This window comes from Neolamprologus brichardi, chromosome 1 (genome assembly GCF_056152115.1).
Source record: "Neolamprologus brichardi isolate AB-2024 chromosome 1, ASM5615211v1, whole genome shotgun sequence".
NCBI classification, from domain to species: Eukaryota; Metazoa; Chordata; class Actinopteri; order Cichliformes; family Cichlidae; genus Neolamprologus; species Neolamprologus brichardi.
Genome location: NC_142104.1, coordinates 8,986,105 through 9,001,968, shown reverse-complemented (window position 1 = coordinate 9,001,968; position 15,864 = coordinate 8,986,105). Strand labels below are relative to the sequence as shown.

At 41.7% G+C, this 15,864-nt stretch overlaps 1 protein-coding gene across 1 annotated transcript in view; it reads right to left on the bottom strand.

Annotated features, from left to right (window-relative positions):
- nkd1 (NKD inhibitor of WNT signaling pathway 1) overlaps positions 1-14,322 on the bottom strand; it is a 31,425-nt gene extending 17,103 nt beyond the window's left edge. The window contains exons 1-3 of the mRNA XM_006779776.3: positions 14,144-14,322; positions 13,989-14,021; positions 13,622-13,761 (exon numbers count right to left, since the gene is read on the bottom strand). Coding sequence (XP_006779839.1) covers positions 13,622-13,761; positions 13,989-14,021; positions 14,144-14,168 — 198 coding nt within the window. The 5' untranslated portion in view covers positions 14,169-14,322. The remainder of the gene's footprint in view (positions 1-13,621; positions 13,762-13,988; positions 14,022-14,143) is intronic.
- Positions 14,323-15,864: the final 1,542 nt, after the last annotated feature.

The window sequence follows — 15,864 nt, the reverse complement described above, 5'->3', positions numbered from 1 at the left end:
CATCTTGCTTCGGTAAACAACCTCACGGTACTAAAACGTTGGCCTTGTTGGCAGTTAAAATAATATTTTCTGAGATTAATGTCGGTGCGGAGTGAGACACATGGATTGTGTTTTGGCTAGATCCAAACGTGGCAAAGACCTGACAATGGGAGGGAAGGAGCACACAGTTTACTTTAGTAACACCCGGAGCGCTAAAGGCGGATTTGGAAAGGAATCGGTGTTACGAACAGACCAGGATGTCAGAGTGAAACGAGAGACAGCACTGATGGAACCAATGGAGACAAACGAAGGCTGACGACCAGAAAGTATCCGAGCTCCTGACGTGAAAGGAACGAAGAAAGCAGGTGAGGGATCTTCCTTTTGAAGCCATCCCCATGGTCACCTGACTACTACCTGAAAATTGTAAAAAAAAAATAAATGACTCAAAGGATCCCTTATTTGAATCCTGAAATAATCAGATAAGTCCCTGATGCAGTTCGTGATGTCTGGACAGACCTTTTATCCAGCCTAACCCAGATAAAAGGTCTTAAAATACCTACTGGAGGCTCTGTACCTGCCTATCATATCCACCATGCAAAATCATCTGGAAGTCTGACTGGCAACAGTTTTATTTTTCAGCATGACACTAATCCCAAACATATATCAAGGCAGTAAAGGCATATCCAGGTATGCTTTTACTGCACTGGCAGTAAAAGCATACCTGGATAGGTCTGTGAAGGTTCTCAGTCATCCAGGTCAGTCAAAGGAGCTTGCAAAGAAAAGCGTCTGGACTTTAAATCAGGTTTAAATCTGGGACTCTCCGCCATTTGACCTTAGAACTGAAGAAGCTTCTCGGATAAGAGGTCAAACGTCTTCAAGCAACTTAAAGAAGTCCAGACGCTTTTCTTTGCAAGCTCCTTTGACCATACCTGGATAGAGAAACACAGTGGAACACTATCACTCATGGATTGGCCTCCCCAGAGCCTGGGCCTCAACATTATTGATGAAGTGCACAATCATCTTGACAGAAAATGAAGCAAAAGGCAGACACATCCAAAGAAGAGCTTTGAATGTCTTTCAAGAAGCCTGTAAACATATTCCAGAAGACAACTTAAAGAATTTAGAAGAAAGCTTGTCTAAGGGAGTTCAAAATAATAACAACAGTGGTCATATCAAATATTCTAGCTTGTTACAATCATACAAACTCTGCTTTTGCCTCATATACTGTTTTTCCAGTAACTGAATGGGTTTGTTCTTGCCTCCCTGGATAGAGCAAGGAGACAGCAAAAGTGAAAAAGTGAGCACATGTCAGCACAGAACCAACTTGCAGAGTTAAGTTAGAAAGTTGCCTCTAGTGTCATTCTTACACAGGCACTGCAGACATGGACCCCACTGGGCCACTTTTTCTGCAAGTCTGTGTTTGAAGGAAAAGGGTACATTAAAGTGCAAGTAATATGTACTTGTATGTGATTGTGGGGAAAGTCCCACAAGACGTCTTGGTCTCTATGCTGTCTGCCTTCATGACCCACCACACAGGCTGACAATTTATGCGGCTGACGACAGCTCTCCCTGATCGCGCGCCAGGGCTCAGTGGAGTCAGGCCTCGAGAGCAATGGCAGCACTACTGGCACTCCATCAAAACCCAGGAAAAATCTCATTAGAACTGCGGCCCTCCCTCCGTTGCAAGAAAACACCTTCAGAGCTGCACAGTTCTGAGCAGCGGTGCGGACTTGAAGCGGCGAGCAATGCACACAGACAGCCATTTAGCCAAACAGGCAAGACAGGCAGAAAGTGGAAATAGCAGCGATGCTTCTCCAAGTATGGCTGCTTCCCTGAGTCTTTCAAACACGGGAGGGCTGAGGTCACTGACACTTACATAAAAGCCACCAGGCACTGGAGGGGGTGAAGAAGAGTACTGCAGAAAGTGAGAAGTGATGACTCTCACTTGTAAAAGATTCGTTATAACCACAACATGTTCAATATTTGCATTTATATATGTTAATTCACAGGCCATATCACAGAATACAAGCATATGACTTGCGCGTCCTCATACCAGGTATGTCAACACACACTGAAGTTGTCACCATATATTTATACATATTTCCATAAATCTAGTCCACTTGGCAACCGGAATGATTTTGACTGATTCCGACTAACCTGGACTGAAGCCATTAGGAAAGTTCATGAATTACTAATGGAGAAAACAGCTGTATAGCATGGGGATTTTTCCGAAGCTCCAAAGCACACACACACAGCCCCAGTGCTGAAAACCAAGAGTAAAACAACCACAAAAAATCTTATTAGTTTTAGAACTGCAAATTAGCTTATAGGTGTAGTGTTACCTCAAGAGAGAACCCCCCCCCCTTCCCCTCACCATCCTAAAAAGTAAAGTGAGGCAATTTCAAAGGACTGAGCTACACACCTCTTGGAATCTGGAGCAGTACCTATCCTGCAATGTATGCTAAGCGTCACGGTGGTGCCGCTGAAGGGAAAAAAATGGACCACCAATCATCATCAAAAAACAGTTTAGACCTGGATTCAAGCTTCTTTTTCAGCTCTTTATGCTGGAGTGCTCCTCACCTTCCAGCAACATTAAACAGCCTCATTCAAAACACTACATAGCAGTAAAACATGACGCTCTGAGATGGAGCCAAGATAGAGGGTGTTGATGTGAGGTAGTGAAGCAATGCACTGCCTCTGAGTGAGGCTTCAAAGGGGATCGGTTTTCACACATGAAATAAAGATCTCAGATAATCATATAGCATAGCAAAGCTGACGTGAGACGGTCCCATTTATGGAGGGTAGGAAGATGGGGCCATTTTTTAAACCACCTACAGCCTGAGAGCCATGGCAAATTAATGTCTCTGCATTTCTCTCCAGCCAAACATGATAAATCTGGGGGTTTTTTTTGTTTTTACAAAGAGACTACCAGGCTTATCCTGATATGATGAAGTAGTTTACTGAAATCACTCCAGTAGAACAGATGCTTAGGCTGTCTAAAATTTCAGAGCGCTGCAGCACTCTGAACAAATGCGTAAGACACATTTCATAAGTAGTCTGCAATGCCAAAAGGAAGTCATATCTGCTCTGTTTTACAATGCAATTTTATGCCTTTGATAAGAAACTCAATGCCTTTCCAAGGGGTCACAGTAAGAAAATCTTTTGATGCTGAGCCTTTCACATGCACCCTTTCACAAAATAACTGCTATCTGGTGGATGCTTTTAATCTGAAGCACCTTACGGTACATCTGGCGTATGCTAGACGTACTGTATAGTAAACATACGACACAGCTGACCAACACTGTTACCGGTTTAATGAGAAACAGAAACACAACAGAAGGCTTATAATCAGATTAGACAATGTGAAAAAGTGTTTCCTCTCCTTCATCTCAACCACTTTGTCTGCGTTGATTTTTCACCCCCACTACAGAAAGTGCAACACTTAAGTTGAGTGGATAACAAACCTAAAGAATAATTGAGCAATTGCAACTCCTTAAACTTTGTTGACTAAAGAGGGCTAAATGTGTAATTTGACGTCTCAGAGGGAGCTTCAAAGACATACACACTCTCTGCAGACTCGGCGGCCCCATGCCTGACACCCCCTCAGTCACGGCACACCCACCTCTCTTCCTGCACCCCAGGAAGGAAATTATAGCCACAGAGTTTGGATCCATCACCAGGCAGGTTGGAGGAAGCAGCTCTATGATTAAAGTGTGCATGGTCAGCAATACACAAAGCTGGAAGGGTTTGAGGAGGCTGCACATGCCGGAGGGCTTACTGTGTTAACTCCAGTTCACAACACAGGTCATGGAGAGATTCTCCACACACAAACACACACACACACACACACACACACACACACACACCAGGCTAAAAAAATCCTTGCATATGGTGTGGCTCAGCAGACCTTGCCCTGTGTGTTGTCTGTTAAATTAAACAACACGTGTCCGTGTGGTGTAAGTGCAAATTTTGCACACGTGTTGGCTTTCTCTTCAAATTCATTTGTTGTTATTGCTTTTTTGTTTTTGTTTTTTTTTTTACACCACCATCAAGGGCAGCGATTGGATGCCTTTTCTTTGTGGAGCGATAGTGCACAGCCACCAGTCATTTCTCCACGTCAGATTAACATTGCAAACACTGCTGGTCACATTACCTCACCCACATCAAAGGCTGCCTCCTGAAAGGCTCAGTGGAATATTAGCAGAGATTTACAGCCCTCATCTCTATGCTTCAGAAACATGCTGATCCAAAGTAATCTCCCTCCCCCTCTCGCTTTTTTTTTTGTGTTCTATGTGTGAAGTTGGCCAACACTTTAATGACCCATTTACAAAACTTTTACACCTGCAAAGATAAGCTTTTACAACTCAGCCAGCCCCTCGGGCAGTAAACCCTGCGTGTTACTTGAGGTAACAACCTTGATTAGCTTTTGAAAAATATGTAACCACTGCGATTAACATTTATCACAGTGTTTATCAAAGCCACATCTTGCCAGACAGGAGGAAAGGGGGGAAGCATGGTGTCAAGATCAAGAGTCTAACGCCATGATCGCCCCTACAGCAATTTAGACAACTCATCACGTTTGTTTCATTTCCTACAACGGGAGAATTATTGAGCTTCATCTAGGGAACTTTTCTTACTTTGTTCAAACCCTACTTGAGATATTGAAGAGTATTAAAAAATAACAGAGCCAGCTCTGCCAGGATTAGATATACTTTGCCAAAGCTGTAAACAAAACTATTAGCACGCATGCTTTACAGCAGTTACCACTCCAACATGTTAACCGTAGTCATTCTGCGTCTTCTTTTACTGAGATGTCTACAGTTGAACTTCTAGTTAACAGAGTTCATAGAAAACAGTCACAGACAGACATAAAGATTACATGTGAACAGAAAGCAAGGTTTTTATTTTAACTTTTTCTTTGGGAGTCAAGAGAGTTAAATGGGATATGAGCAAGAGGTTAATCCTTAAAACATGTTCTCAACCAGCCAGTGAACTGCATTTTGGGAACGTCAATTCTCAAGTGAAAGCTACAGTTTGGAAGAGAATGGAGACGGCCTGTCGCTTGGCCTTGATTTACAGGTGGTTCCCGTCTGCCAAAAGTAACAAATCACAACATTATGGCCCTCTGAATTCAGAGCCAAGCCCAGTTCCAAAGAATAGGGAAAAGAGAATAGGAGCAGATTAAAAGAGAAGAGAGGGTGTCTTACACAAAATGACACACCTCATCTCCAAAAGCTTATGTGGTTAGATATCTCATGAAATCTGTTCCATTTTGAACCTTTCTTGGCAAAAAGGGCAGAGCAGTTCTTCTGGGGTTACAGAGTGCATGCATGCACTATGGTTGGGTAATTTGCCAAATATATTGGCACAACTACTTCCAAGGTGTAAAGAAGAGGTCAAAACTTCAGCAACATTTGTATAAAGAACAACTTCATTGCTAGGCTGAAGCAGCTTCTGAGTATATGGGCATTGGCATAGGTCATCAACTGGTGGAGGTTTTTCTTGTTTTATTTTATTTTGTTTTATTTACTGATCTGACTTAAGATCTGCACTAGAGCTAAGAGTTGTACACTGACAGAGATTCTCATCATGTAAGACTGGCAAATCTAGTGATGTAAAGATCTGTATGATTCAGGTTAAGTACGGTGGAGGAAAGCACCAATGTGAAGGTCTTTCTGTGTCCATCACATTTGCAACTAACACGTTATTTCAGAGACCATTCTAGGTTAGCTGGTTTACTTTTAGTAGCTCTCCAGGAGAACCAGGTTGTGCATTTTAACAGAATATGGTATTTGCCAAATGAACAGCCATGTGTCAGTCATTACTGTAAAATAGGATGGATTATATATTTAAGACAAATGCTCGGAAACACTCTTGCTTCCGTGTCTGAGTGCAAGACTCAATGTGTTACATTGTGTCTAGAGGGTTTTAGTAATTAGTCAAAGCTCTCTTTGAGGAGAGACAGTCCTTCAGTCGTCTGGGTGGCTTCAGACGCCAGTCTCAAGTACTGCAAAGTGTGGGAGGAAAAGGGTTTTAGTCAAGAAGTCTACCTCAAGGGCAGCAAGACAGTGACAGGCACTTCAGCCTTTTACCAAAGACAAATGAGAAGATCCACCCCAGTAACTTCACGTGCCAGTGGCTACAGTTTAAAGTTTTTGCTCCAAAATAGCATAAAATGCATGATGATGATGTTTCCACGATGTTTTAAAATCTTACATTTTCTGAACAAAATCATAATTTGTATGTAAGTTTGTAATGTTTTAAGAACGGACTCTTTTTGAGCAATTTTTCATTATTGGATATACTACATGTCAGATTAAAAGCTGGCACACACCAAATATCTCATCTACTAAGCTAGTTTTGTAAGGTCTCTTTTAGGTCTGCATTCTGGGCTCATTCCAGCCACCATACACAAGAAAACAACCTGTAGATTAAATGCCATAAAATCTGATCTTTGTAATCAAATCCCCCCAAATGACAGTTGCTGGTGCATTTATTCAAAGCCAAATACTAAACCTTGTCACTGTAATAAACAGTGGGACTCCACGTGGTAGGTGGCAGTTATGAAAACCTCTAACATGTGCATACTGACCAGATGGGACTGACCTCAACACCAAGGTGGCCAAATTCTTCCTTTCTGTCTGTGCACACTCATGCCCATGCACTCACACACACATGAACGCGCAGCATGTTTGGAGCAGCCATCTTGCCAGCCACAAGCCACCACCTCAAAACATCCCTCACATCTGACCTTTTAACTGTGGACTTATAATCTCTGTAATTACAGAGAGTGTTTCAACTTAGCAAGTAAACATAGCAGCAGAAATAGACACTTCAACTACTATATACAAGCGCGCTGGTGCCAGAGGCACGTTTCTATTCATAGCTGACTGGAATTAGTGGCTTGTGTCACTGCTCACCATAATGAACTTGCAGTGGAGTAGTTACACATTTGCAAACTGCTTCCAAATTTTACTAACATTGTTCATATTAAAGCATAGATAAAATTAAAAATAAAATTCCTAATGGTTTAATAGACCAGCTGCATTGTGTCAGAATCGTAATTGCCATAAATAGCATACAGGAAGCATTAACATCCTTTATGAACAATGACAATGAGAAGATCAGAGTAATATACACAAATGTAGGTTTCAATTTAGACAGAAGGGGATTTAATTTAATGTTGTTTGAATTGGATTCCAAATATAAAGTTGTCTAAATGAAGAGGAAATATTTGATGGTAAAAAAAAACAGGACACTTTAACACTCTAAATACATGCCTATGGTAATAAGACTTGCACATCATCTCTCATAAACCCACAGTCAAACCTATATTTACATTTCAGACCATGTTGTAAGTCTAAAGAGCTTGAAAATTAGACTGCAGTCCCTAAAGACGTACAAATCCTACATTTAAGAATTTTTTTACATGTGAGTGGGACATTTCTGTTGCTATGAAAAAGTTAAGCGAAGAAGTTGTGAGTTTGAAAGACAGGGTAAATGGCTCTTTGGGGAGCAGAGGGCTGATCTTCTCCATTCAGTGCCTACAGGGTGAGGTCCTCCTTGGATTGTGGCACCTGTGGAGAATAAACACACCGGGGGTGGACAGCTTTCCTTTCAGCAGGGTTGATCTTCTGTTTAACTTTCCTTCCACTAAAAACATCCCCTAACAGACAATCCAGACCTCCTCCATCCCTGGCGCCACAGGAAAAGTTGAGGAGCCCTGGAACCTCTGTCAGTAAGAGGCACAATGCTCTCCCACCTCTGTTTACCTAAACCCACTTCCTCCATTCCCTCCACCTCAGGTGGCCTTAGAGCCCTGGTCACCAAAGAGCACAAACACAAGGAGGATAAATACACCAGCAGGGTTCAAGGAAGCTGTGAACTCCATCAGTGGCATTTCCCTAGGTCCAGTTTGTAAGACAAAGATGCGGAAGAGAATCACACTGAGACTATTAGCTGTGATAAATAGATTCACATAACAGGATAAACACATGAATAGTGCGTGTATGTATATCAGTGAGTGCTTCTGCGTTTCATGGTCCACAAGTGTGCATGTTCACTACACACTCATGAGAGCTTGATCGCAGTTTTATGCAGATGTTAATCTCGTCTTATATGAGAGTCAGTTTGAGTGCTCAGTCAAATTATTCAGCACTTACTGCATGGGCCACAGCGCAACCCGCAGGGGGACCCGATAAACAAACAACAGAGAATTATTCAGGGTTTAAACACTTAAACACCCACTTCAGCTGAGCCTTTTAAGTGGGTGATTAAATTGAGCACTGAGCTTCCACAGAAACCCCAGGACTACCGCAGGGTCCCCAGTCACCTAGAGTTTTCTCCCAGACCCATGCACACAACGCCGCCTAACCCGGAAGTATGAAAGACTATTTTTGCATTCGCTTTACGCAAGAAAAACAATGAAAAATAACAACAACATATCAGACCACAGCTTTCTCATCCTCTCAATCTTCAAAATTTTGCAATTCGCTCCGAGAAACTTCTAGCTATCTACATGTTTTACATTTTATTACTCTTATTTATAACTTCATGTTTCTTGTCAAAAATTTAAAAAGCAAAACATTTATAAGTTTAGCACGTCCCATGCAGAAACACATCAAAAAAGATAATGACGTCAGTTAAAGAAACTCTGTAATTAGAGTCGCACCATCCATACTGTTTGCTACTTATCAGCCATTTCAATCCACAGGGAGACTAAAGAGGAGAACATCCTCTATCCATTCTTTCGAGTCGTGAAATAAATGCCACCCTCAAGTGCGGAACAAAACTCTCCAGCCAGAAAGACACTTTGATCAACAGCTATCCGTTGCTCCATACTGAGCATATATTTGGGAAAACAAAGCACAATCTCAGCTGCTAATCCCCTGAGATTCAGAGCACATTCCCGTGGAAGCCTTTGATCTGTGAAGTGCATCCGGACAGCTGACTCCAGACACACTGCACACTTACATGCACACGCTTGAACAGATATGCACATACATGAGCATTTCACTCTGGCTAATAACATGTTAATAATTTTATGTCTACTGAGACCTACAGTGACAGTTCCTTCACAAAGAATATGTTAAAGACTTCTACGTCTTAATAAATTCCATCTTAGGTATAATATGGTGAAATATATGGAAATTGATTCATTAGATTTAACAAAAAAGAAACACAAGTAACCCTGATCAAGTGTCTAAATGCTACTAGAGCTCAATCTTACACAAAACCTCAACATTCTTTGACATAAACCCTTTACAGAAGACACCATTCACAACAGCTGAGAGTTATCCACTCTGCTTTGTCACACAGGAGAAACTCTTCCAGCTTTCAGGAATCTTTTTGACATATGATGCCTGATGTGACATTAAAGCCACGTCCACTTCCTTGAACCTCCCAGTCCCCCAGCTACGCTGATGTCAGCCCAAGACTTCCACAGCATCTTCTCATGGGAAAATAAGAAGAAAATCGCCGAGCCCCTCCATGGCCAGGTGGTACCCCTCCTCCCAAAGGCCAGGGCTTTTCTTCTCTTTAGAGTGTGGCTCCAAACTTTTCTCCCAGCCTCTTCAAAGAGCAACAACAGGCCTTTGGTCCCTTGGGAGCACAGAGGGGGTAGAGCCCAATGGGAGAGGGGCATACGTCACACAGCACGCACAAGAGGGCAGCGGTGGGAAAAGAAAACGCACAGGGAGAAAACAGAAAGAAGGAGAGAAAGAGGAAGAGGAGTCTGCATTTGAAAGGTGCTTTCAGCTTCTAGACAAGGGCCCTTGCTTTGTGAAAACGACAAGGAAAGAAAAAGCACAACAGCAGAAGCGAAAAACGAAAAATGAAGGGGGCGCAAAACCTGCCATGTCTTTTATCAGACTTGGAGGCTGAGGGAATGCGTTTAAAAGCTTTAGGCCTATTTCCAAAAAAACCTTTCTACTTTCAAAAAACAAAACAAAAACAAATCAAAGACCTAGCAACCAACTGTGAGACAGGAGGAGTCGGGGCCAGAAGCTCCACTGTGATTCACTTCTGAGTTGCATTTGTCGACTGATGTACCTTTGCTTTTTGTCTACGCTCCTCACAAACTGATGGAAGTTTAGCTGAAGAAAAAAACTAATCCAGGCCTTGGAGAGTGGTAGCTTGGCAAGACTGGACATGGAGGGGTTTTTTTCTATACAGAGGGTAGGGCTTTAGGGTGGAGTGGCCATCAGTGTCACTAAAAACACCCCCCAGCGTGGCCCACTTCAAATGCAGCCTCGTTTCATCAGCCGCAACTGACACAAGGCCACAGGGTGAGCGCAACAAACAGATGGAGGATAGGAAGGGAGAAAGGAGGAGAAGGGAGAAGCAAAAGAGGGGGAAGGGGATTTCAGAATCGAAAGGGAAATCTTATGAAGAAGGCAAGTGACAAGTGGCACTCAGTTCCAAATGAGTTAAGCTCAGAAAGTAGTCACCAGAAACTTGAACTTCCAAGTCCAAAAGTTGTGAAAATCTTCAATCCCTATCAATGTCTCTGTCAGCAAAGAATTTTACAGGCTGCACATAACATATCAGATTTATTGGTACGTGCAGACACTATGCTGTGCACTCGGGCTAAAGTGTGCCAAGGCTCACATGACCTGGATCTCGTGTGTTGAGGACCAACAGGTCCACCTGCCCACACCACTCACTCACTGTCTGCCAAGCTCCCGCAACCTTACATCTGACAACACAAATCATGAATGGGTGTAGAGCCTGCATGGAATCATCATTAAGTCTTCAAGTGCTTTCAAGTACAAGCCTTAGTGCATCCGTGTGTGCTCGCACACAATTTCAATCTAAAACCATTAAATGAAGAAAAACTGCCAATGTGAGGCACTCTACTCAACAATGACCACTTTAAAATCCGCAGTGTTCTGATGGGGAATATGGTTTGAAAAAAAAAATGGTTCAAAAGAATTCCAAGCGTGGACTCCCCACTGTTGACACCCGACCCACATTCTGCCGGACCCTGTTTCAGCATGGAGAGGGGGCTTAAAGAATAATGGGTATAAATAACTATCTCACCAGGTATTCTACGCAATATGGACAACTTTTAAAGCAAAGAGAGTAGACTTGTATTCTCGCACAAAAGATTAGCTCCCATTTTTGGTTTTATTGTATTTTAAGCTTAAAACACCGCATGGCCAGGCTCTTAAACTTCTTCTCACACATCATTAAGTCTTTCAATTTAGTTAAAATTATATGGTAAGCATTTTCTTTAATAGAGGCAAACCTCCTTCATTTTAACAACGACTCATGATCACTGAGATAATGCATTATTTATGGAGTCAATGAAACAGGTTTGGAATGACCTCCACTCATGGAATTATTCCGTAAATCCACTGGAAAGGTTGAGACTTGGTATGGTTTGTGTAACTCTTCTTAACAACTACTGTGAAGAAAAGCAACACACGGTGCTTATGCCACACAACCCAAACATAAAACGTATGACTATGCAGTTATATAAGACTGTAGGGAAATTACCGAAAGCTATTTCACATCACGACACAGCTTATAAACCACGTTGCTTGTGATTAATGATTAGGTTAATGTGAATGTTTATTCAAAGGCGACATTCGACCGCTCCCTTATTCACAAGGGGTTTCCGCATGCGGGTAGCTTGGCATATTTTTACGCCAAATGCCCTTCCTGACGCAACTCCCGCGGGATTTGTGTTTCCTCCCGGGATCAAACTGAGTATCTTTTGCTTATTAGGCAAATGTGTAACTCAGTACACTACAGAGCATGAGGGATTGCAAAGTCTTGTCTTTATAAAAATGTAAAATATGCTTCATGCCCTGGCACAGAATGGGGAAAAAAGCATAAATGCTTTAAACTTTAATAATCATTACAGATTTAGAATCCACTTTATAATCACAAAACAAAAGAGAAAAGTGCTCAAATAAATATTGATGTGGAAACAACTTTTCTTCTTTTATTCATTTTCCTTCTGAGTTATAAAATAAGCTATTAGACACCGAGACTTGAATTATTTATACAAGCTGAACTCTAAATTGTTCAAAAACATCCAACCCTTTTGGCGGGGGCCTCATCCATCCTGAGCCAAAACTTCACACATGACTGTTGCTGGGAAAAGCAGCATGTGAATATGTCGAGGAAAAAAGTAACGAATGTTTGTTTTTGCAGTAACAATTTATGGTAATTGCATGATAATAATGTGGTTTTAAATGCTTAAATTGCCCAAAGCATATGAACCCCGCTGAACATATAAACAGCTAAATAAATGGAATGGATTTTTGCTGCAGCAGCAGCTACATGCTCTGAAAGAAAAAAAAAGGATTCAGATTGTTTTTCCTCCAAAAAACCCCTCTTCAAAATACATCCCAGTGCCTGCTGTGAGTGTGATCCTGTTACCATGTGATGAAGTTTGCTGCAGCTCTGGGCACATGTCAGGATGAACAATTTTTTCTGTAGATGCCAAGCTCCCTACACTTTATTCTACAGCTCCGCTTACCAAATCTACCAAAGAACTCTTGCACCAGCAGACAAAACAACAGCGGATTTTATCTTTGGCTTCGGTGGGAATCAGCAGACCATTTTGTTGCCTTACACTTTCTCGGGTTGTATGCCAATGACTTCTCATACTAGTGGTTCATTAAGGAATTATAATCTGCATGTGTATTTCTGTCTCACTTGTGTTATTTACAGTTCAAAAGCATGGGCATAACATGGTTTCAGCTTGCTGCATGTAAATGATGCCACGGAGCTGCATGTCGCTGATGATAGGATTCTAGTATTTAAGAACAGTGAACACTAAAGGATCTGTCGAGTATATTAAAAAGGAAAATCATGCCATGCAATAACACAACAGAATATTACACTAGTTGTGATATATCCTGGATTGTGGGATGCATTTAATAAATTGATGTATTTCTTCTCAAACTGTCTGGATTGTGAGTGGAGGGACTGATTTTCCTTTTCTTTTTTTTTCTTTTTTTGGGGTGGTGTTGTTGTTTTTTTAATTCTTGATGGGCTCTAATTCCTCAAACATGCTGCCTTTGAGGAAGGCATGGCAAACCAAAGAGGCTTAACGCTCCTCTGAAGCAATTCCAAAGGATTTCCCCGCTTGACAATAACAGCACCGTGTTTACGGCAATGCCAAAATACAAAACAAGCATGACCTCCAACATTTCTTTCTCCAGCCCTTACGATCCACACTTGTCACCGGACTGTCACACTGAGCTGCTTTCAAGGCTTGATCTATTGTTACCTGAAAGATAATCCCTCAATCAAGTGCATACGGCTGCGCATTTGTGAGCTCAACGGTCTTATTTTGCTCACAGGGAAAACAAAAGTAAGATTGCGATTGGTTTACTTTAATTACCGACATTTAACTCACCGTGAACAGCCACTGTTAAAAGTTTAGCCACCAAAGAGTCAAAAAAAGACTGACAACACTTGAGGTTAAATGTAGCTTCGCGTGCTATCGTAGAAGTGACATTAAAAAAATATGAAATAAAATGTTTTTTAAAAACTGCTTAAGGTGTGAAACATGTACGAGGAGACACGCAATACTTGAGTAACAAGACAAACTTTACAAATAAAATAAGTTGTGGAGCAAAACTTCATTATGAATACCCGAGTGTACGTATACAGTCACACTCACCCGTGCAGTTAACCCGCAGTTATTCTTGTGGTGACAGTCCTGTTGCTCGAGGCGCGAGCTCGTGCAGTAGTATTTCTGCTTCACGAGCCAGTCATCGATTCCCTTCCTCGCCAAACAGGCATTCACTACAAAACTGTCGCCTGAAACACAAAAGCAGCGGTATTAGCAGTGAGTACAAACCGTTTTCTTCCTCTCTCTCTAGTGTGTTCACACTACAAGCGCGTTAACCTTCAAAGACTCTCGGAGCCTTCGCGCTGCAATAAACTGAGGCTGATACGGACTCTGGAAACTGCTCCGCTGTTCACAAACTGACCGAAATGCTCAGAAAATGTTTGAGTGCATCATGTAGGGGAATAAGTGCGCTTACCTTCTGGACTCTCCCGCGGTTTACAAATAGCAGCTTTTGAGAAGGAGATAGAAAAAGAAAAAGAAAGACAAGAGACAATGAATGTGTTACTCGAAAGTATCGCAACACCCAGCAACTACAGCTGTGATTTTTCTCTCGGGAATAAGACGTCTTACCATGTTTCGAGTGCAGTTTACCCATTTCTATGCATCGAGTTGGAGTTGAAAACCATCAGATGAATATAATCCAAAGAAGGAATAACAAAAAATAGAGACGCGCTACGATATCCAGACAGAGGAGCGTCCGTGGAGACCGAGAGCAGACTGCGCTCAGAACAGGACCATAAGACCAGGGAGCCAAACGAGCCTTTGATCCAGAGCGCCGCCACTGACGAGACTCACGATAGACAATAGGCTGTGCGACTTCCTTACACCGATTTCAGATTAAAGCACAAGCGACTGGCGATAGCTCAAGTAATAATGGACCGAGAGAAAGGCATGTCATTCTGACTTTGAAAATAGCAAATATTTACAATGCGGCACACTCTTAGAGTCTTAAAGACGTACAGCCAGAAACCAAACCTAGTCTGGTTACAGGTGCACCACGGGTTAAAACACACACAAACATACAACAGAACCCCTCAGTGACCCATGTTCGTGCGTTACAATGCTTTTATTATGAAAATTACATCTCAGGTTTTCCGGAGCGTCGTGACATTTTCTGTCTGCCTTTACGCATCCCGTTCGGCTCTGGCTTTCAAGCGCGCGCGAGGTGACGCCAAAACATTCATTTCTCTGTTTCATTTTTGCCAGTTGGGGTCTGGTGGCATCCTAAATGATCCCAAACCAGCGACCTCAGCTGTTATTTCAAATCCAAGCGTGTTTGTTGTGAGGGTTTTTGTTTGTTTGCTTGCTTGCTTGCTTTTATATTAAAATGAAATACAAATAAGCAAAACATAAAATAAATTCACTGGAAAGCTGTGAAACATTTCCCTCGGTTTGGGGTTTGGGTTGCTTACTCGGGTAGAATAATTTCTCTGCGTCTCACATTTGCAAAGTATGCAAAATCTTTTTTTTTTCTTTCATTATTTTGATTGAATTACCTTTGACGAAGCGTGCAATCATTAAATACAAATTCTCTTTGTATTCTCTTTTGACCTCTGACTACTTTTTCACTTTTTATCAACATTATCCTCTCAGATGGGCTTCCCAGGGGTAAAAGTCATTTCATACGGGGCTCCGTGGTCAGTGCCCGCCTGTCTTTTTGGGGTCTCTAATATGAAAATAAGGGTCTTAGTGGACTGAGGCAGCAGATGAAAGCGGGCTAAGATTCTTTTGATGTCTTCAGATATAAGACAGAAGCCACTGTGCCATTTCATGCCAGGCTGCCAGTAGCTCAGTGTGAACATAATATAACGCACAGTGGGCATCATCTTTTGGGAAAACACTGCAAAGTCGATACTCTAATCATCACCAGTGAAAGACTGAGCTTGAACAGGAATTGAATATTAGATTTATTTATTTATTTTCTGGCACCAATTTTAGCAGCATTACAATTAGTGCTCAATCACAGTGTTCTTTTGGTCTGAAACACATCAAATCCAACCTGATCCATTATGTGAAGTGGAATTTTTTTAGAGTGTTTGGTTCAAGAAATAGATAAAAGAAATCTTTTCCTTTCACTTGTACAACATTTTCTTCCTCAGATTCTTGTATGATTTAATCTCAAAGAACTCACACTGTACAAAAAACTAATTAAAGTATTAAGTTTAATTATTATTGCTAAATGCAAAGTTTTTCTCAATTCAGTCAAACCATTATGTGCTTTTTGATTTGAATTAATCCGATCAGTCATGTGTCCTTTATTTGGTGTAGCTAGGTTTTATGAACAAATGTTT